The 21349-nt window shown below is 40.3% G+C and overlaps 1 protein-coding gene across 3 annotated transcripts in view; it reads right to left on the bottom strand.

The window, feature by feature from the left end:
- The window catches only part of LOC306844004 (ADP-ribosylhydrolase ARH1-like), a 42317-nt gene extending 21489 nt beyond the window's left edge, over nt 1–20828 (bottom strand). Inside the window, exons 1-7 of one of the 3 annotated variants that reach the window (XM_079375796.1) lie at nt 20716–20823; nt 17491–17580; nt 13509–13617; nt 8918–9026; nt 8704–8802; nt 756–861; nt 403–669 (exon numbers count right to left, since the gene is read on the bottom strand). In XM_079375796.1, the coding sequence (XP_079231922.1) occupies nt 403–669; nt 756–861; nt 8704–8802; nt 8918–9026; nt 13509–13617; nt 17491–17580; nt 20716–20723 (788 nt within the window). In that variant the 5' untranslated portion in view covers nt 20724–20823. Of the gene's footprint in view, nt 1–402; nt 670–755; nt 862–8703; nt 8803–8917; nt 9027–13508; nt 13618–14429; nt 14644–17490; nt 17581–20715 lie in introns of those variants that run through there. The other 2 variants (XM_079375797.1, XM_079375798.1) reach the window with 2 other exon arrangements.
- Nucleotides 20829–21349: the final 521 nt, after the last annotated feature.

Raw genomic sequence — 21349 nt, 5'->3', positions numbered from 1 at the left:
CAAGATGAACTTGAAAATGTAAACTGTACCCAACTCTAAACTGCTAAATGTGGACTTAATGGAATTTAGATATTATAGACATCAATCTTGTCAATTTATGTATTGTGCTTTGAAACAATGTGTATTGTGAAAATGCTAATAATTATTAATAACTAATCATTTATAAACTGCTTCCCTATTTCTTATGTAAAGAGTTTTAAAATAAGTATAACAGTTTGCAATTCAGATGCTTTGAGGTGGTGGGCAGATTAAAAGTTTTGCATCATTGTATAAATACTTACTGACCTAACATTACATGCATTCAGACCAAAATGGTCTAATATAATCGCCCCGATAAATATCAGTCTATCATTATAATAGAACCATATCGTCATGCATTGTGCTTTAAATTCAGCTTCTTACCATTTCCATTTTTCAGTAAAGTAATCCCAGCCACCCTCAGTCTCCGTAACAGCATATCCTGCAGACTTAACAAATGTTTTTGCGACAGGACAAGCCTCCTTCAATAAACCCAGGCCCCAGGTTATGACTGGTCTTCGCTGGACTGCATAAGAGGCGAACAAGGCTGAAGCCACAGATCCAAGGAAACCGGTTGGATGAGTATGGGTCATTCTTCCAGTCTCCACAGCAACCTCAATCAGTGAGGACAGCTGGTCAGGACGAGGATATCTTTGAAGTAAAGACAATTAGATATCCCCAACATTAATACCAAATATCTGTGAAAATACAAAAAAAAAATAATGTTTCACCCTCACCTCAGGCCAATGCACATGGCCCTCATGGCTGCCCCACAACCTTTGGCTTCTGGGTTATATTGCACCCTGTAACCCCCTTCATGGCCTGGGCGCAACTGTTTAACACCTTAAGGGAAAGAAGTAAATACAGGATATAAAAAAAACAAGTTGAAATTTTTCTGTCAGCATTCTCCTTTATCTTAAAGGGGTCCTATTATGCTTTTTCACTTTTTGAATTTTAGTCAGTTTGTAGTGTGTATGCTTGGGCATAAAAAGATCTACAAAGTTACAAATCTCAAAGTCCACTCCATAGGGAGATATTTCGTTTCTTTTAAAATCCCTTTTCAAGAACTACAACGAATGGCTCGTTTGGACTACAGCGTTGCTTTGCATTTGTGATATCAAAAAGCGTCCCATTAGAATATCATTAAAATAAATCCCGCCAACGGAAATTCGAATGGTTGGCGATTGGGGAGAACGCTTGGTTGAGCACTGCACGTTTCAAAAATGAAACCCGGTGCGGATGTTTTTATATCACTGTATTTTTGAAGGAAACCCGACTGCCATCAGAAAATTTTGGATGCCATTTTCATTTCTTCTTGCATTTAATGTCTGATAAAGTGGCATTTGTGAGCGGAGCTCTACTTTGTGAACAGCTTTACCGGGGAAACCTAGATCTCTTCCACTCCAACAGCGAGAAATTAATTTGCATATATATGCAGCCACAAATAGTGTAACTCTGTGGGACTATGGAAAAAAATTAATTCAGCTGTATGAGTTTCACTGCAATTCATGTTATGTTAGAATTAAAGAACAACAAGCATAATACATATTATCGTTGCACTTATCTGTACATAGAAAATGTAGTTATTTTTAAGCTGTTGTTGACATCCTATCTAAAATTGATTTAGCCAAAAAAACAACAACAAAACGTTACCACTTTAATATGTCTTGCAATATCCGTGTGTGCAAAGGTTCTGCGTGATACTCAATATTCTCGGGGTCTGAATTGATGTGGCCAAGTATGGTTAACCACACTCAGAATTTGTGCTCTGCATTTAACCCATCCTAAGTGCACACACACAGCAGTGAACACACACAGACCGTGAACAAACACCCGGAGCAGTGGGCAGCCATTTAATGCTGCGGTGCCCGGGGAGCAGTTGGGGAGCAATATTGACGAACTTGCTGCTTTGGCAAGGAGCGGGGCAGTACTAAAACACTGTCTAAGCTGTTCACCAATCACAACGCACTGGGACAGTTAACCAATCACAACACATTTAGTTTTTCGGAAGGAGGGCCTTCATCAAACCTGGAACTAATCGAGATCATAAAATAATGCGTTTTTCGAACCACCAAGCATGAGAGCATGTTCTAATACACCCTGAAATCAAACTCAAGACTTTGTAAAAGCATAATTTGTAAGAGCATAATTTAATAGCCCCTTTAATGGCAGCTGTGCAGCTGGTGCAGGACCCCAGCATTTTTCAATCACTCATTTTTAGCCATAGAATCTATAAATACTCCAGATCAGCAGGAAAATTACATCATAAGAACACTTTAGGAATTATAGAGCATTTTACTAAACAGGGAAAATTAGAGCAAGAGCGCAATTCCAAAACAGCGCCGGTGCAACATCTCATTTACATATCGAACAACGTAATATACCAAACGCAGCGCAAATTAGCGAAGTTGCGAATAAACAATAAAGAAATTAATAAGCCACAGTACGTTGAAAAGAAAGGGTTGCAACAGTTTTGATAGACTTGGTATTGCGTGACTCCTAGATGAGGTTTCCAAGTTGTCTTTTATTTCCTGAAGCAAATTAAAAATAACATGGCTTGGCAAATGATATGTTCGGATAATGTGTTCTTCTGGCATTCAAAATGTTGAAAAAATCCTCTCCCTTCTACCACATGCTCTGTTCTCTGCAGTGCCTCTCCTAGCAACAAATTGCTTTCATTTCAGTGCAAAATAGTTTAAGACATGATTTTTTGGGTCGTTAAATAATGGTGCAAATGCCAGTAATTTGACGAGTGCAAACGTTAGTAAATCTCGTTGCATGATTCATGTGAATACTCTCCTCCCATAAATTTTGCGTCTGAAAGGGAAACTCCTACAAATGCATATTCAATAAGGTCAGGCACAAAAATAACTGTGGCCACGCCTTTTCAGCACTAATTTGTCACTGCGCATCTTTAGTAAAACCTGACAGTACCATTTTAACACCAAAAGACGGTTTGCGCTAGCGCAAGCTGTTACTAAAACTGGCCCACAGTGTGCTGCATTAAATTACAAATTCCACTTTATCCAATTTCATTAGAATAACTGCATTACCCAAAAATTGCTTGATTATGTAGCCCTCTCACCAATGTATTAGCTTAAATTTATAAACACGTCTAGGGAAAATTCCAAATTAGCGATTACCTGGTGAAAGCCACGTTCCAAATTTACTTAGTTTGTAAAATTAAGTTCATCGTTTCAGGAATGAGGGGAACAGAAACTGTATGTATGTATGTATGTATTTATTTATAAATTACAAGTTTAATTATTTTATTATCTCTTACTATTAATTGGCTAAGGAATTACAATAACCAGTAAGCTGTATTCAATAATATTTATTCCTATATTTTCCTAATGACAATTTTATGGTTTATATAGTTACAAACATTTTTTTTCCATTTTAAGGCAGAAAATATTTACTAGTTTCTCTGCTATAATAAATTATATGTCAATTAGCACTGCATCATTCATATACTTTATTTATTTATTATCTGGAGATGACTTGAAAAACACACATAAACCATATATTGTCGCAATCGTGTGTTTATTGTTTTAATGTTTTATTAGTTAAAACATTTGTTGGATCATGGGATTGTTTGGTATATATTTGTTTGTATATTTTATTGATGTAGTTACAGTCATGGACAAAAATATCAGCACCCTTGGTAAATATGATCAAAGAAGGCTGTGAAAATGAATCTGTATTGTCATCCTTGTGATCTTTTATTTGACCATCACCGGTGAATTCACCTGTAATCAGTCAAAAATAGAAGTATATAAGCACGTGCGGCGGAGCCGGCGTCTGCTTTTTGTCATTCAGCAAGCGCTCTGTGTGTTTTTTGAGTCTTATTTAGTGTTGTCTGTCCTAAAAGATGGGAGCGATCCCAGATCGCGTTTCAGGTTGTGTTTTAGTCCCTGCCTTCGCTATATCATGAGTGGACACACACACACACAATCTGTGCGCGCACGCTCTCTGTGTTCGGAAGCCGCGTTTCTTCCCCCAGAGAGAGGGCTCGACGCCCCGCTTGTCTTCCTCCTCGGAGGTGGATGTGAAAGACGTCATGAGCTGTGTAAGCTGCAGTGTTTGCACAAGCATAAAGAGAAAAATAAAGCCGGTCCCACTTCTGCTGTAAAAAAAAAAAAAAAAAAAAAGGCAAAGCGGCGGCTGCTTCGCAGAAAAGAAAAAAAAGGCTGATCTGGCTGGCGAGAGTCAGACGGGCATGTCCCTATCTCCTCCCGTATCTGCCAGATCTGACTCTCGGTTTGGAAGCGGTACTCCTCCCCCCGAGACGAGGACTCAACGCTTCGTCTCTCTTTCTCCGAGGAGGTTGATGTGACGAGCGTTGATGAGGTTTCGCCGCCTCTTTCGCCCCAGTTTGAGGAGCCACTTCTACACAGGAGCCATCCGTTTTTTCCCGATCTACTCACCGAGGTGTCGAGATCGCGGGTGAAACCTCTCTAAACTCTAAACTCAGTGCCCTCCTCCACATACCAGCTCCTCGCGCAAAAAGGTCCTGACGGGCGAGTCCCAGGACCTTGGAGGGCGACCCCTACTGGGGTGGAGCAGCTTACACCGCGGTACACGGTGACCGTCTCATCTCAGTGCCCTCCGGGGACCTGTCTACCAACCCTGCCGTTGTTCCAGGGCGCAGCGGGTCCCAGCGAGTATTGCTCTCATGTGTATCCACCCGTTTTTTCTCAAAAAAACGAGACTCGCCTCAGCCGCCAGATCGCGCGTTTCCTTCCGGTGGGCCGCATCTAGACAGCGGTCTGGCCGCTTCTATTACACCAGAGGTCAGTCTCGAGGGACTGATTCCCCTACTAGATCATTTGGCTTGTCTTGTCGGCCAAGAGGTCCTCGGCAAAGAAGTCCTGACGGGCAAGCCCCAGGACTGCGGAGGGCGACCCCTACTGGGGCTGAGCGGCTTACACCACGGTACTCGGTGACCGGCTCCCCTCGGTGCCCTCCGGGGACCTGTCTGCCAACCCTGCCGTTGTTCCAGGGCGCAGCGGGTCACAGCGAGTATCTTCCTCAGGTTTCTCCGCCTGTGAATACAGCGGGCCTGAGAGACTCGCCTCAGCCACCAGATCGCGCGTCCCCTTCCGGTGCGCCGCAGCGAGACAGCGGTCTGGCCGCTTTTCTGACACCAGGGGTCAGTCTCGAGAGACTGATTCCCTTAGTAGATCATTTGGCAGCCTGGCAGCGACTGCCGAATGTGTCTCGTTGGGTCCTGCAAACCATAGCGAATGGATATCGCATTCAGTTCGGCGGGTCATCCCCGCCATTCAACGGGGTTATTTTGGCTGCGGTCCGTCCCGAGCAGGCTCTGGTGCTAGAACAGGAAGTCGTTACTTTGCTGAGGAAGGAAGCCATCGAGTTAGTTCCTCCTCACGAAGTCCACACCGGCTTCTACAGCCGGTAGTTCATTGTTCCAATGATGGGGGGCTGAGGCCCATACTGGATTTGCGTCTTCTGAACCGCTCAGTCAGAAAGCTGAAGTTCAAGATGCTCACTGTCAAGCAGGTTGTGTCTCAAATCAGGTCCGAGGACTGGTTTGTCACGATAGATCTCAAAGACGCCTATTTCCATGTCTCCATCCTTCCTTCTCACAGGAAGTTCCTGAGGTTCGCTTTCGGGGGCAAAGCGTACCAGTATCGGGTTCTTCCCTTCGGCCTAGCACTCTCACCCCGCACTTTCACCAATTGTGTGGATGCAGCACTGGTCCCGTTGCGACTGCAGGGCATCCGCATACTCAATTATATCGACGATTGGTTGATCCTCGCTCAATCAGAGCAGTTGCCGATTCGGCATCGAGATGTCGTTCTCGCCCACATGAAAGACTTGGGGTTAAGACTAACCGCCAGGGAAAGTGTGCTTTCTCCAGCTCAGAGAACCACTTATCTAGATGAGTCGATCCTCACGACAGTCCTGAGAGTGCGAGAGGGCCAGTCACTCACTGTCAAGCAGTTGAGGCTGCTTGGGCTCATTGCAGCTGCGTCCAACGTGATCCGTTCGGCCCGCTGTACATGAGGCCCCTACAGTGGTGGCTCAAGACCAAGGGGGTCTCCCTGAGGGGAAACTCGCTCCACGCTGTCAAAGTGTCACGCCGCTGTCCGTGTCTTAGACATGTGGAGGGATCCTTGGTTCTTGTCTCAGGGCCCGGTGCTGGGAGCTCCTTGTCGCTGCGTCTCGCTTGCGACAGACGCTCCCTCACCGGTTGGGGTGCGGTCACGAGTGGCCACCCTGCTCGCGGTCTGTGGAGTGGTCGCCACCTGACGTGGCATATCAACTGACTAGAGATCCTAGCAGTTTTTCCGTGCACTCAAGCACTTTCTCCCAGACCTAAGAGACCACCACGTGCTGGTGCGCACCGACAGCACGGCAGTGGTCTCTTACACCAACCACCAAGGAGGTCTGCGATCGCGCCCCTTGTACAAGCTGGCACACCAGATCCTTGTGTGGTCCCAGGGCAAGCTCCTATCACTGAGAGCTGTGCACATTCCTGGGTATCTCAATGTGGGAGCAAGCGTCCTGTCGAGACAGGGGCCGAGGCCCGGGGAATGGATGCTTCACCCCCGAGGTGGTGAAGCAGATTTGGAGAGTTTTTGGCCAGGCACAGGTGGACGTCTTTGCGACTCGAGAGTCAGCACAATGTCCCCTCTGGTTCTTGTAGCCCCTCCAGCTCCTCCGGGACTGGATGCTATGGTACAGACCTGGCTGAGGCCTCGTTTGTACATCTCTCCCCCCGATCGCTCTGCTCCCGGGAGTTCTGGCGAGAGTGCGCCGGGACGAGATCAGTCTACCATTGTGACATGTTATTTTTGCCATGTACCTTTCCTATATAAACTGTTGTATCTTTGTTGCTGGTGGGATTCTCTGTGATTGAGATGAGATCAGCTGTGATTAGAAGCATATTCAAAGGCATTGTCTTGTGTCTGTCTGGTTACTGCTGTGCAGCAGGTGTTAGGGAACATTAGAGATCTTAGTCCCAATTGATAATGTTCAAGAGGGCGAGACATCATTGCACACATCTACAGCACATTACGGTTCCAACACGGCCACCAGAGCTGATCACGGCCACTCTAGTCAATGCTTTTGTTTATAGCAGCTGTGCCACGGCACGTTTCAGAAGAGTCCCAGAAGCTCTCCACGCTGCTTCACTAAAGATAGGTGCCCAGTCTATTTTTGATGGACGCCGTGTCCAAGACGCACATAATTAGATAATTAAGGATGATTTTTTAAAGAATTAAAACAGCTACAAATATTTTATCCTTGTCATTCATAACTACACTTTTAAGTGTGTTAACTTCGCCTGTAGGCTACAGCACAACAATGTAGTACAATAAACACAATTAAACCAGACAAAACATCCCTTTAGGCAACTAACCCACGGTAGAATCCCAATCAAGAAAAAAAACATAAGAAATCAAATAAAATAATAATAATAATAATAATAATAATAATAATAAAATAATAATAATTTGGAGGACGGAACAAAACCTTGTCGGAGCCGTAAGAGGTAACGGTAACATAATGCGCTGATCGTAGGCTGCTTTTAAATGAAGATTTATTTATAAAACAAAATATTTTCTAAACTTAACAGGCTTTACTCCCTTCAAACTTTAACTGGAATGTCACCGTTTCTGTCACTGCCCCTTCCCGAACGATTTTAAAAACACATTCATATTTTAGAGAATGTAGTTAATATTTGCATCATTAATGATCCATCTCATCCACCTGCAACCCACCCGCAATTAATCAGAATTATTTTTTTTATTGCCCAATCTCGTTTAATTGGGTTTATACTGTTGAAGTATTTGTAAAGAGTTTTAAGAGTTTTAGGCAAGAATGTAGTCATCTAAATTTCAAATATGCAGTTTGTTCAAATATGTGACCCTGGACCACAAAACTAGTCTTAAGTCACTGGGGTATATTTGTAGCAATAGTCAAAAATACATTGTATGGGTCAAAATTATTGATTTTTCTTTTATGCCAAAAATCATTAGGATATTAAGTAAAGATCATGTTCCATGAAGATACTTTGTAAATTTCCTACCGTAAATATATCAAAACTTAAAAGTTTTTGATTAGTAATATGCTTTGCTAAGGACTTCATTTGGACAACTTCAAAGGTGATTTTCTCAATATTTGGATTTTTTTGCACCCTCAGATTCCAGATTTTCAAATAGTTTTATCTAAATATTGTCCTATCTTAACAAACCATACATCAATGGAAAGCCTATTTATTCAGCTTTCCGATGATGTATAAATCTCAATTTTAAAACAAAATTGACCCTTATGACTGGTTTTGTGGTCTAGAGTCACATATTTCTCTATAGTGGTTAAACATGAGATATTATTTGTCTTGGGTATATGTAACGGGCTATCTTTGGTCTCATTTATCTATTATTTCAGAACAAATAGTTTTGGCTGAGGGAAAAGATTTGTAACTTTCTATTTTTATGTAACTTTATCAGAGTGCGGACTTTGTACTCTTGACTGAATTGCTTAGTAACTTTGTAATGGCTGTTGTTGTTTATTAAATATTATTGTTCAAAAAAATAATATTTTACATAAATAGTATAATTTAATAGTCTTTGGCAATGAGAAACGGCGTGTTATTGATTTAGATTTTGGTTAGATGGTTACTCATGTTATCAACAGTTATAACATGTTGTTGCATACCTAGAAAAGTTGCTTTTCCTGGCTTCCTCCCTATCATGTCCTTCATTCCCTCCACATATCGGAAAGCAACCTCATGCAGTAGCTCCTCACCTGCTTTTCCTGAAAAGTAATGACAGCTCAAAATATTTGTTGCATTTTAGAGAAAATCTGTATCATAATTCAGTAACTGAAATTCAGTTTTACCCAATCCAAACCCCCAACCGGATGGACTAACCTGTTGCTAAAGCCTCAGCAGTTGCCAAGTGAAGCACGGTGTCATCACTAACTGGCCAATCAGGAAGCTTCGCAGAGATCTTTTTCAGCCCCCCTAGCTTTTTCAGTTCCTATATAGAATATTATAATAGATTTGGTGATTTCACTCAACTCATCTTAAAATGGTGGTCTACAGTTTCCTGCTGACTTAACCACTAATTCCAAAGGTTTTAGTCGGTGATTGACATAAAAATTAAGAACTCCTAATGCACCAGCAGTGGGTGAAACAAAGGGAGATCACAAAGAGAAATCTAAATCCATTCATAACTAAGTTTTCAAACCTTAAAACAGATGCAAACTCCAACACACACACATTTTATGATGTTTTATTAACGAAGTTCGGGAGGAGCACGTCAGATACTTAGCCTATTTAAACACAAGTGGCACGTAATCAAGTCAATCAACTCACGGATATAAATACAGCTGACATACCTCCACTCATTTGACGGTTAATCAGCATCCCTCCACCACCCCTTCTCCACCAATATCACTAAGTTCTCACCATACCACGAGGGAATACTCTGGGTTCGGGCCATTCCCGAGCTCAGAGCCCTTCCCCAGGACAGCACGCCAACCACGTATTACCATACTCGCCAAATACGCATTACATTACTCGTGCTAAATATATGTAAGTGTGAACACGTGAAATACTTATTTATAAAAATAAGTATACTCATTGAGAGTTATGTGCAACATGTTAAACAAATTCAGCTGTGATTAAATCTTTAAAGTCTTTGTATGATCAGACTTTAAAAATACTGGTTAAATAATACAAAATAAAAAACAATCCAAAATCACAATTGCAGGATCTTGGAGAAAATTAACCTTTGGAGTTAGTTATGATCAATTTTAAACCTTTCTCAAAGGTATGTGTTGTATATAAATTATTAAATATTTTTTGCTTATTATTGGAGTCTCCATTCCAGAGAGGCAAAAGTGGATTGACCAAGTTCTCAATTTCTGCAGCAGAGAGGCAGAAGACATATAGACATTTGCAACAAGGTGAAGCTTCGGCCAGCAAAGCTGTTGAAACGGATTCTAACTCAACAGCCCAACAGTTTATCGTTACACAAGATAACATATTCAATTCAATTCAATTGTTGTATTTATAAAGCACATTTAAATGGCCTTAATTGGTCAAAGTGGTCTACAAAAAGTTAAAGCCATACTGAAGATTGAATTAATTTGCAGATAATTTTGCAACTGTATTTAAACAGCTTTTTCGAAAATGTTTGATAAGAACAGCAATTTAGAGTTTTCTGTTATTTTAAATTCTATTCAAAATTTGGTAAATTTACAAACAATATCTGTAAATTAACAACTTGTCTGCTATTTTAAGTATTATTCCATTAATGACAAATTACAGTAATTCTCTTTTTTTAGATATACAGGAAAATTACTGCATTTTGTAACTTGCATGCAATTATGGCAGTATGTTTAAATAAGTGTTACGGTGGACAGAGGATTAACCAACAGGCTGTGTAACACTGCAGTACAGTAAAGGGCCATATAAAGAAAATGCCACAAAATGATTGGTGAACAGTGAATAGCACAGATGCACCTGACCCTGGTTGTAGGCATATATAATAATAATAATAATAATAATAATTTGTATTTATAAAGCACCTTTACAAAACACAAGGTCGCTTTATAAAGTCAGGCTTAAGGAACAATCAACATCAAAGCACAGTACACTAACATGTCCATAACAACGGACGTCTACGGAGAGCTCATCCGTTCTCTTTTTTTTTCAGTCACTCCTGGCACTTTGCTTCATACAGGGTTTGTGTACGTTGGTCCTAACAGCACGTAAAGCAAAACTTTTATTCAAATTCTGAATTGTTTACAGCCTAGACAGCGAGTAAATAGCGCTTCTATATAATCACTAAAAAGCTGGCTCACTTCAATTTATTGCAATCTCACAATGTTCCGTTATAGTCGATGAAGCTCTCTGAACTGCAAATAATATCTTATTTACATCATGTCTACGTGTGGCGTTTAGCATTGAGTGACTTCTGACTGTCCCACGCTGAATGCTTGAGGTGACAGCCTTGGATTATCTATTTATATCTGTATTAATATCTTAATATATTAATATTATATCTTATATTAACCATTTGCACACACAAGCATTATCCGATCGGCTCCTCCCGACCGCACACGCAGGTTTACAAGCCACATTTTCCTGCATTTTTCAGCCAATTTCTTGACTTTTACCCCCTTATGAACAACACATTTTCGTACACGATAAAAGCTCCTTGTGGTTTCTCGGTTTGACCGATTTGAACATCCATAAACAACACAAAACACAGGCATCTCGAGTTTCAGCTACTGATCCCTATGGAGAAAAAATTACTTCCTGCCCTCCAGCTGAATTTCGCGCCACAGCAATGACGTCATGTGCAAACAACCTATTGCCCCACTTTATAGAAACAGCCTTTGTGCAAGCCTGCAAGCAAGGCTACTCTCTCCCAGGATCAGGAAATAGTCCTCTGTGTATTGCGCCGTGCACACGAGAATATTTGCGTTGTATTGTTCTGGAACAGTGTTGTAAATACAACTTAACCACTGATTTCTAGTTGTATCCCCTTTTGGAAGCCCAAAGAAAGTAGTTTTGCTTTCACAGCGTCTCCAGGACATGGCCCCGGTGGCAGCAACAACACTACAGCGAGAATAAAAATCACGTCCTCTTTCATTGCGTATACATTTGGGCGGTGTTATGAAAATCTCCCCACATCGTGATGTAGACATGTGGGGGTGTGTTTGAATGAGTGAAATTAAGGAAAAGTGTCAATCGCGGTCTGCAGCATTGAGCATTATAACCAATCACGCACCTTTCTGTTGATGATCTTATGAATCCAATCAGAGGCGTTTTGATTTGTCACCGCCGAGAACTCCGGAGTTGTTCAGTATGCACGCTCATTGGGCCTTATTCATGAAACACGAGCAGAACAAATTTTTATGTAAATCGTTCGTAAAGCTGTTCTGGCGTAAATTTTCGGATGCATGAAAATGTTCGTATTTTCAAAACGTTAGTTGGTACGAAATAAATACACATGCTCCCTACCACGTGTAAATGGTGCTTAAAACGTTTTGTGTTTTTTGGCAAACTACAAGCTCGTTTGCTCTGGGGGTTTTTTTTTGTAGCTAAACTGTTTAGCCCCGGTTTAGCTTTGGCGCTTGTCACTGTCACTTTTTAGCCAGCTGTCCAATCAATGGAGGTGGAACAGGACAAATACTACACTGACCAATCATCATACATGTACAACAACTGAACAACGATAGAGAAGTTAATATTGCGTGTTACTGCATTTATATGTTCAGTAATATTCTTCAAAATTAGATACTAATACCTTACTGCTGTGGATATTCCACAACATAGCAACCAAATCGACAGCTGGAAAGTTTTTTTTTTTTTTTTTTACAGTCGCTGTGCCACCAAAGTGTTTTCAAGCGCCGCCAGCTGGCCGTTTTCAAAAGAGCACCTGACATTTTTCAGGTGGCTAAAAATGCTTTGGTGGACACATATTATATTCTGTATTTATTGTTAGCCAAATGGCCTATTAGTCTTTTTTTTTGCATTTATGCAATATACTGGAGCCAAACCTGAGAATGTAGACCTGAATATTCCACTGCGTTGCTGGACACGAAATTTTCGTAGCTGTAGTTATAGGCAGGCGGGGATTATGCTACTTGTGAATGAGCATGCATGTGAATGAGCATGCACTCACCCTCTTAATTCATATGTTAACACTAAGGATGTCCTACCTTTGTCACACATGGCTTTTCCATGTTGGCTTTGTTTTTGTTAAATAAATAATAACATGGTGCAATAGGTCATGTGTTGTTGTTCATCAGAGGTTTTATTTTCCAAATTTTAAGACCTGCCAAGGACCAGACTTTTTTATGTCCTTATACAGACAACCATGGAATTCAATAGGGTGTCCTAACTTTTTCACATGACTGTGTGTGTGTGTGTGTGTGTGTGTGTGTGTAAATATATGTGTGTGTGTGTGTAAGTAACTAGTAACTCGCTACTTGAGCAAATTTTTACTTCAAGAAATGTTTCTTTAACAAAGTTCGGGAGGAGCATGTAAGATACTTTTTATCTGACGCCTAATTAGACACAAGTGGTACACAATCAAGTTAATCAATACACGGATATAAATACAGCTGACATACCTCTCATTCATTTGAGGGTTAATCAGCATCCCTCCACCACCCCTTCTCCACCACCATCACTAAAGTTCTCACCACACAATGGGGGGTACTCTGGGTTTGGGCAATTCCCGAGCTCGGAGCCCTTCCCCAGGACAGAACGCCAACAACGTATTACCATACTCGCCAAATACGCATTACATTACTCGTGCTAAATATATGTAAGTGTGAACTCGTAAACCACTATTTTATGTCTAACAATAAACTGAATATTAAAACATTAACAATAAACTTACATATATATATACTTACAATAAACTTATTAAAGAAATATTAAAATATTAATGTAAAGATTTTTTTAACAGTAAGAATTGTTGTATTTTTGTATGTCTGACCTTGTGGATGGCAGGGCCGGATTCGTTGAATTCCCACAGCCCATTCCTGTAACCCAGAGCATCTCCTACACCGCTTAGCAGCATGCCTGCTGTGTAATGATCCACAGTACTGCAAGAACATTCATTCATTTTAAAAATAAAATAGACAAATTCTAAATATTACATATCACTTATGTTACAATGCTAGACTGGACAATATACTTTACCAATGATAATGATAACATTATTATTACCAATGATACTGGTAAAATTATTATTTAAATAATATATATATTTTTTATTAAACATTAATAAATCTGTTTATTGAGATTTAACAAAATATAACAATGTAATAAAACAGTATTGTAGTTACAGCTTTTCATGTGAGAAAAAAGGCATAGGTTATTTTAAATAGTAACAGGTTATTCCAGACGAGAAGTTGAAGTTGAAAATACAAAACATGCATAGAAGGCATATACCAAATCATTATTCAACAATGGTTTATTTAAATAAATCTATGAAAAGGGAAGATAGGGAGATAGGTCAAATGTCAAGTTATCTTGTCTTCTACTTCCTTGACGAGTACCCCTTTGAATGTTGATAGCCTTGGAAACTATATTATTAGTGAGCACTTCAGCCATAGGATGCGTGTAAAGTATCTTAATCCATTTAGAGAAAATTTCTCCAAACCCAAATCTTTTAAGGACCTCAAATAGATACGGCGATTCCACCCTGTCATAAGCCTTTTTGGCATCTAAGGACAGAATGGCCGTATCACAAGTTCCCTTTTTTAAGATATAAAACTTTAAGCAAGATTCTAACAGAAAACCTTGCCTGCCCTTAATGAATCCATTTTGGTCTCTGTGTATTATCTTAGAAGTGATCTATTATCTTTTGTTCTATTATTCTACAACCACTATCCGTAACAGAAACAGACCATACCGAAGAATGGAGTTCTCGGATTGTTTGACTGCCCTGGCCTGCCGAGATCTCCCGCTGACAGAGTATGCGAGGGAGTGCAGCGGTCTCGCCGTGTGGACGGGGGCTAGACGACGCCACGTTGAACTCCTTGTTCTGGATCAGGGATAATTACCATCGCCCCGTGGATCTCCCAGACACCACCGGACTCAGCTACAGGGAAGGGATCCTCCAGTGTCTGGAGAGTGTGAAACTGGGATATATTTAGGAAATCTTAATACAAATTACAGCCGGGCTAACTTGTGCATCTCTTCAGCAAGGCATAAGCGGAAGTCAAATTAATAAAGACTTTAATGAAAAGTCATCTTTTGTTTTATGTTAGAGATGAAAGTTGCGTGTATGCGCGTCTGTGCGTCTCTCTTTACAATGAGTGAGATAACTTCAAAAGCAGCAATTTTATCCTCTCATTGCTGGAAAATATAATGTAGCAATTCAGTATTTAAACTGTAATTAATAACAGTTTAACATTCTCAGCAGCGCCATTGAGTGAGAGGACTTGCAGAACTGTAGTGAACTCTTGTCTACACTGGACCCATACCAGTTTGCTTACCACCCAAACAGGTCGACGGAGGATACTATCTCTACTGCTTTTCATTCAGCCCTCACACATCTGGATAACAACACTTACTTAAGGATGCTGTTCATTGATTTCAGTTCCGCGTTTAACACCATCATCCCCACTAAACTGGTCACCAAGCTCAGTGACCTGGTATCTGTACATACAGTGCTCTCCATAAGTATTGGAACAGTAAAGACAAAATTGCTCTGTTGGCTGTGGAGCCAAGACATTTGCAAATATGATTAAAAGATGAATATGAGACAAAACTACAGCATGTCACATTTTATTATTAGCCGTTTCAACACATACATGTTTTATCAAATAAAAAGAACAGCACTTTTAGAGTTCATCCCACTCATTGATGTGATGAGTATTGGGACAGTTGAACATAAGGCAGATATAAAATATTAAAAGCTATTATTAAGTTGCAGATCCCTTGCACACAATCACAGCAGTGAGTCTGTGACCCATAGACATCACCAGAGTCTTGGTCTCATCCTTTGAAAGACTTTCCCCAGCCTTTAATGCAACCAATTCCAATTGTTACTTGTTTTGGGGAGTTTCTGCCTTTACTCTCCTTTTCAGCTGGTGAAATTCATGTTCAATCAGATTTAAATCTGGAGATTGGCTTGGGCAATCTAAGACTTTCCATTTCTTTGCCCTTATAAATTCATTGACTGAACCGGCGGGGTGTTTTGGGTCATTGTCCTGATGCAATATGAAGCACTTCCCAATTAATCTGGTGGATTTTTCTTGAATATTGGTAGGCAAGATGGTTTTGTACCCTTCCAAATTCATTCTGCTACTGTCATCAGTTCCAGAGGCAGCCATGCATGCCCCTGCCATGACACCACTTCCACCATGCTTTACAGATGAGGCTGTATGCTTGGGATCATTTGCAGTTCCCTTTATTTCTCCACATTTTTACATTCCCATCACTTAGATAAATGTTCATCTTTGTCTAATGCAACAGGACACAGCTGATCACTTAGAAAGACCTGTGAGGCAACAGTTGCAATACTTATGCTCACATCAGATAGGGGGATGAAACTCTAAAAGTGCTGAACTTCTTAGCTGGTAAAACATCTGTTTTGAATCACCCAAAAATAAAATGTGACATTCTGTAGTTTTGTCTTTACTGCTCCAATACTTTTGGGCAGTCGTGGCCTAGTGGATAGAGCGTTGGACTTGAAACCTGAAGGTTGTGGGTTCGAGTCTCAGGTCCGGCAGGGATTGTAGGTGGGGGATTGAATAATCAACACTCTCTCCACCCTCAATACCACGACTGAGGTGAGACCATTGAGCAAGGCACCAAACCCCCAACTGCTCCCCGGGTGCTGCAGCAATGGCTGCCCACTGCTCCGGGTGTATGTTCACTACTGTATGTGCACTTGGATGGGTTAATTGCAGAGCACAAATTCACTTCCCTTTCCCCTTTTGGAGGGCACTGTATAAATGCAGATGAATTCTGGACTTTCTGTCAGTGAAGTTGGGCAATGAGATCTCCTCAACTACACCCAGTTTACCCATGATTGTGTGCCTCTACGTAACACTAAAATGTTCATCAAGTATGCAGACGATACCACAGGGACAGGTCAGATCAGCAACAATGATGTGACGGCATACAGAGAGGAGATCCGAAAGTCTGCCTGCATGGTGTTCCACTAACAACCTTACCCTCAATGCCATGAAGAACAACGAGCTTACTGTGAACTTTTGTAAATCAAAATGCAGCAAACACTTCCCTTTTTGCATCAATGGGACTGAAATAGAATGTGTCTCCAGGTTCAGGTTCCTGGGTGTACCCATTTCTGACGATCTGTCGTGTCATAAGAACACCTCGTGGTTGGAAGGCACATCAGTATCTGTATTTCATGTCCCTACATATTTCAACAAGTTTCTACCGTTGCATAATAGAAAAAATCCGGACCAACTCTTTTACAGTTTGGTATGGCAGTTTTATGGTGGTGGACAGAAAAGCCCTGCAAAAGGTGGTGAAAACTGCCCAATGCATCAGTCACCTAACTACCAACCATTAACCATTGATGTGTCTGTTCAGAGCTTATATAAGATCATCGGAGACTCCTCTCCCCAATTAACTGTTCAAACTTCTCCTGTCTAGGTGGATATACAGAATTTTCTTGGGAAAAATTTGGAACACTGGGGGAGGCGCTTTTGAAGGCTCTCTGGAGGAGCGGGCACTTGAGGGCGCTCTGGAGAAGTGGGCTCTGGGGGGCACTTTCGAGGAGCAGAGCTGACGACCACAGGAGACGAAGGGGAGCTGGACGGGACCAGCGGAGACGAAAGAGACTCAGGAGAAGATGGAGGGCTGGACGGAACCAGCGGAGAAGAGTAAGACTTAGGAGACGATGGAGGGCTGGATGGAACCAGCGGAGACTACGGGCCGATAGTAGTTGGCCCTGATCCAGAACAGAGAATTCAGTGTGGCGTCATCTAACACTGTACCTGCCGTGATCCTGCAGAGTTCCCGCGCAAACTCCATAAGTGGGAGATCTCGGTGGGCCAGGGTGGAAAAGCATGCGGAGGTTTCCATAGCTGCAAGGAGAAACAAACAGGAAACAAAAAACTTTCAAAAAAATGGGAAAAAGAAAAAAAATGGGGGAAAAAGGCACCGCTCACTTTCTGTTTGGTCCGCTGTTCTGTCACGATTCGTAGGAGCAAGGAGACGAGGAGTAGGTCAGAATAAACAATCTTTTAATGACAAGTAATTCAATGCAGGAACACGGGAAGACATATAGACGTACAACAGCGGACAAAGAACGAGGGGAGAACACAGGACTTATAAACGGAACGTAATCAAGAGGAACTGAAACGGGTGCGGAGCAATTAATCAAACCATGAACATTAATAATTAGAAAAGGAACTAAACCAATTATGGACAAACAGGAACTCAAACACGTGATACATATCCTAAAAACGAATCCTGTGTGACTGATATGCTTTAAAACGGGTGATTTTATGTCTCGTTTCCACTGAGCAGTACGGTACAGTACAGTACAGTACGATTCGGTACGGGAAACCCTGATCAGGCTTGCGTTTCCACTGCCAAAATGACCTTTTACTTGATAGGCGTGGTGTATGCCCGGAAAGTAGCAATAAAGCGCAACAATAAGCACAACTCTTCCTCTTTTATGTCAGTTTTAATGAACAATAATAGCCATTATAAAAGTATAAGTATAAAGTATAAGAGGATTATATAAGAGGAAATAAAGCAAACAATTCACATTCAAACATTTGCTACAAAGTCATGGCTGTAAGTCACTACGGTAAAGTTCAAAATAAATATAAAGTTAAACTTCAGTTAAAACGATATGACCAGGAACAAATAATAGATTCATGAGACCACGAATGCCTGTTAAATATGCACAAAAGGAATCGATTCTCGTTTAATCACTACAGAGACATCAGAGCCAACTGCAAATGTTGGAAGGACTTGCCGAGCGTAAGGTTGCTCGAGGCGGATACATGAGCACGGAGCACCCAGTAATCGCCTGGAGCTCCGAAATTGGCATAGCAAATTTTCAAATAGGCGCTATTTCATTATAAATAAACCACATATTTGAGTTTTAAACAACTACATTCTCGCCTGAAAAACTCTTAAAACTACATTTCATGACAGAATAACAGTAATATTTTGAAAATTCTGCAGGTTTTTGAGCAATGACGTTTCACAAGTCCACAAGAACACATATTGAGAAACGGATATTGTCTGTGTGAAAATATAAAACTGTACCGAACTGTACCGCTCAGTGGAAACGAACCATTAGGTCAGTGGTTTGGCTGTAAGTCAATGAGGATCTCTGTAAGATGGCGGATCGAACACTTCTGGTGGCTTCACTGCCTGGTGGATTGAACACTTCTGTTGGCTTCACTGCCTAACAGCAGTTTAGAACAAGTGGTGTCAAAATTAGCGCGTTAACGCATGCGATTAATTTTTTCAGATTAACGCGTTAAAAATATTTAACACAGGGGCGGGGCTAGGGTTGGCCACCCCATTCGCAACTGCTGCCTCTCTCTCTTTTTTCTTGAAAAGGATTGCATGTATTTAGATGCAGAATGTCTTTATGACCACAACAAACGGGAGACATTTCAGATGCGCGCTCTAACTTCGCCTCCGTGCCAGGCACGAGTCAAACGAGCGAGGAAAATATACTGTGCTCGTAGCGCGCTCTTCAAAAACATGCACAAAAGTGCCGGCATGCGCTGTAGCCTGTATCATTTCATATCAAACAACGAAAGAAACTACGTGCATGCACGTCCTAGTTATGCCGTCAGTTAAGGCATGAAGTTACCAAAAAGGCGATTAAAGCTGCCTTAAAACCGTGTGCATGCATGTGCGTCACATGTTAAATATTAAGGGGAAAAAACTATTATAGAGACTACTAATGATATCAGTGATGCTGGCCTTCAATCATAAAAAAGATGCCATTAAAGAAATCTTTATGTTGTCTTTATGTTGTTTGTACATTTGAAGATTGAATGTGAAATTATTACAATATAAGTATATTTACAAACTTTAATGTTAGGTGGGATTAATCGCGATTAATTTTAGAAAAATGTGTGATTCATTTTTTTTTTAATCGATTGACAGCCCTATTTAGAACACAATGAGGATGAGAAATCCAGTCATTATATATCCACCTTTTTCTTTAATGCGGAAGTAAGCCTATGGGTGAGACTTCTTGTTCATAGCTTCTATAGGGAAATAGCAAGAAGAAAACAAAGTACAGTAAACGGTAAAACTGTTTGGATTACAAACCAGTTTGCTCATAATTAAGATAATACATTACAATAATATAGTAAGACACAAGTTTAACCTGATGAGACCTGAAGCTACACCCATATAACATTTTTCAAATGGCCGCACCCACTCGGGAAGAAAAAGGTGGATAGATCAGTGGTGGGCATCCACGCCATCGTTTTCAATAGTCTCTGTTTATGCCGGAATAGTGTAAACGACAGGTGTAACCAGAGGCAGACAGTAGTGAAGTATTTTTACTCTGCTGTAAAAGTACTTTTCAAGTGTCTGTACTTTATTAGAGTGTTTTTCTTTAGAAAACTTTACTTCACAACATTCCAAAGCACAATATTGTACTTTTTACTGCATTAAATTTCATATTAAATATAATTTAATACTTAATTACATTAGAAATCTATTACTTTCTAATTCAAAGATTTACTTGAGTACAAGAAAGTACTACATTTTTAATGTTCTTAAGTAGTAAAGGTAAAACAAACAACAATTTTATTTATGTAATGTAGTGAGGTAAAAAGTTTGGCATTGTGCTTTTGAATGTAGTGAAGTAAAGTTTTCCAAAGAAAAACATTCTGATAAACTACATATACTTTTTAAATTTACTTGAGTAAAGTAAAAATAGTTCACTACTGTCCACCTCTGGGTGTAACTGTAGCAAAAGGTATGTGTTTTAAAACGAAAATGCACCAGTGTAAAGTTAGCCTAAGTATGAAAATAGACCTAATATACAGATTTGTCGAGATATTTAGCTGAAATTTGTTCAAAATTAAGAAACTAAAGTCATTTTACTGGCTGTAGATGACAGCTTCATCTTGACTACTCTTTTCAAAGGTCTAAATATTGCACAGCAATGTATTATCTTATTGTAGGTCCTCATATCAAAGTTTAATGAGAATGCAGCATATGCAACTCACCAATCCATGTTTGAATATCACACCAGCTTCAATGTCCCTGTATCAGAGGTTGTGTTGTATCAATGACAGGGCAGACCTACGCAGTGTATCCAGCTCCCCAACTGACTCAGTATGGGTCATGTGTTGAAGTTCTTTCGTTTTACGGAAATGTATGTATGGCAAGCCGTTTTAGCATTTAATACACCTGGCTCTACTAGTCATAATGTAGGTAAAATACAGCAATTTTGACTCGTCATAATGAAGATTGAAATAACAGTTGTATCTTTATGAGTCATTATTATAACTTGAATAGTCAAAATTATAATTATTAATAATAATTATCATTCTAACTATTCAAATTTTATATATATATATATATATATATATATATATATATGTGTGTGTGTGTGTGTGTGTGTGTGTGTGTGTGTGTGTGTGTGTGTGTATATGTATACTGTATATATAATTGTCAATATCATTATTATTAATTATTATTTGACCAGTATAAAGATATCTATAATGATATCATAAATATCTTAAAGGGGTCATATGATGCTATTTTTAAAGATCATTATTTTGTGTATTTGATTGTAACAGAATATGTTGACATGCTTTAATGTTCAAAAAACACATTATTTTTCAAATACTGTACATT

This window comes from Barbus barbus (genome assembly GCF_936440315.1).
Source record: "Barbus barbus genome assembly, chromosome: 24".
Taxonomy (NCBI): domain Eukaryota; kingdom Metazoa; phylum Chordata; class Actinopteri; order Cypriniformes; family Cyprinidae; genus Barbus; species Barbus barbus.
Note: the sequence above shows the minus strand (reverse complement) of the source record. Positions and strands in the feature narration are given on the sequence as shown.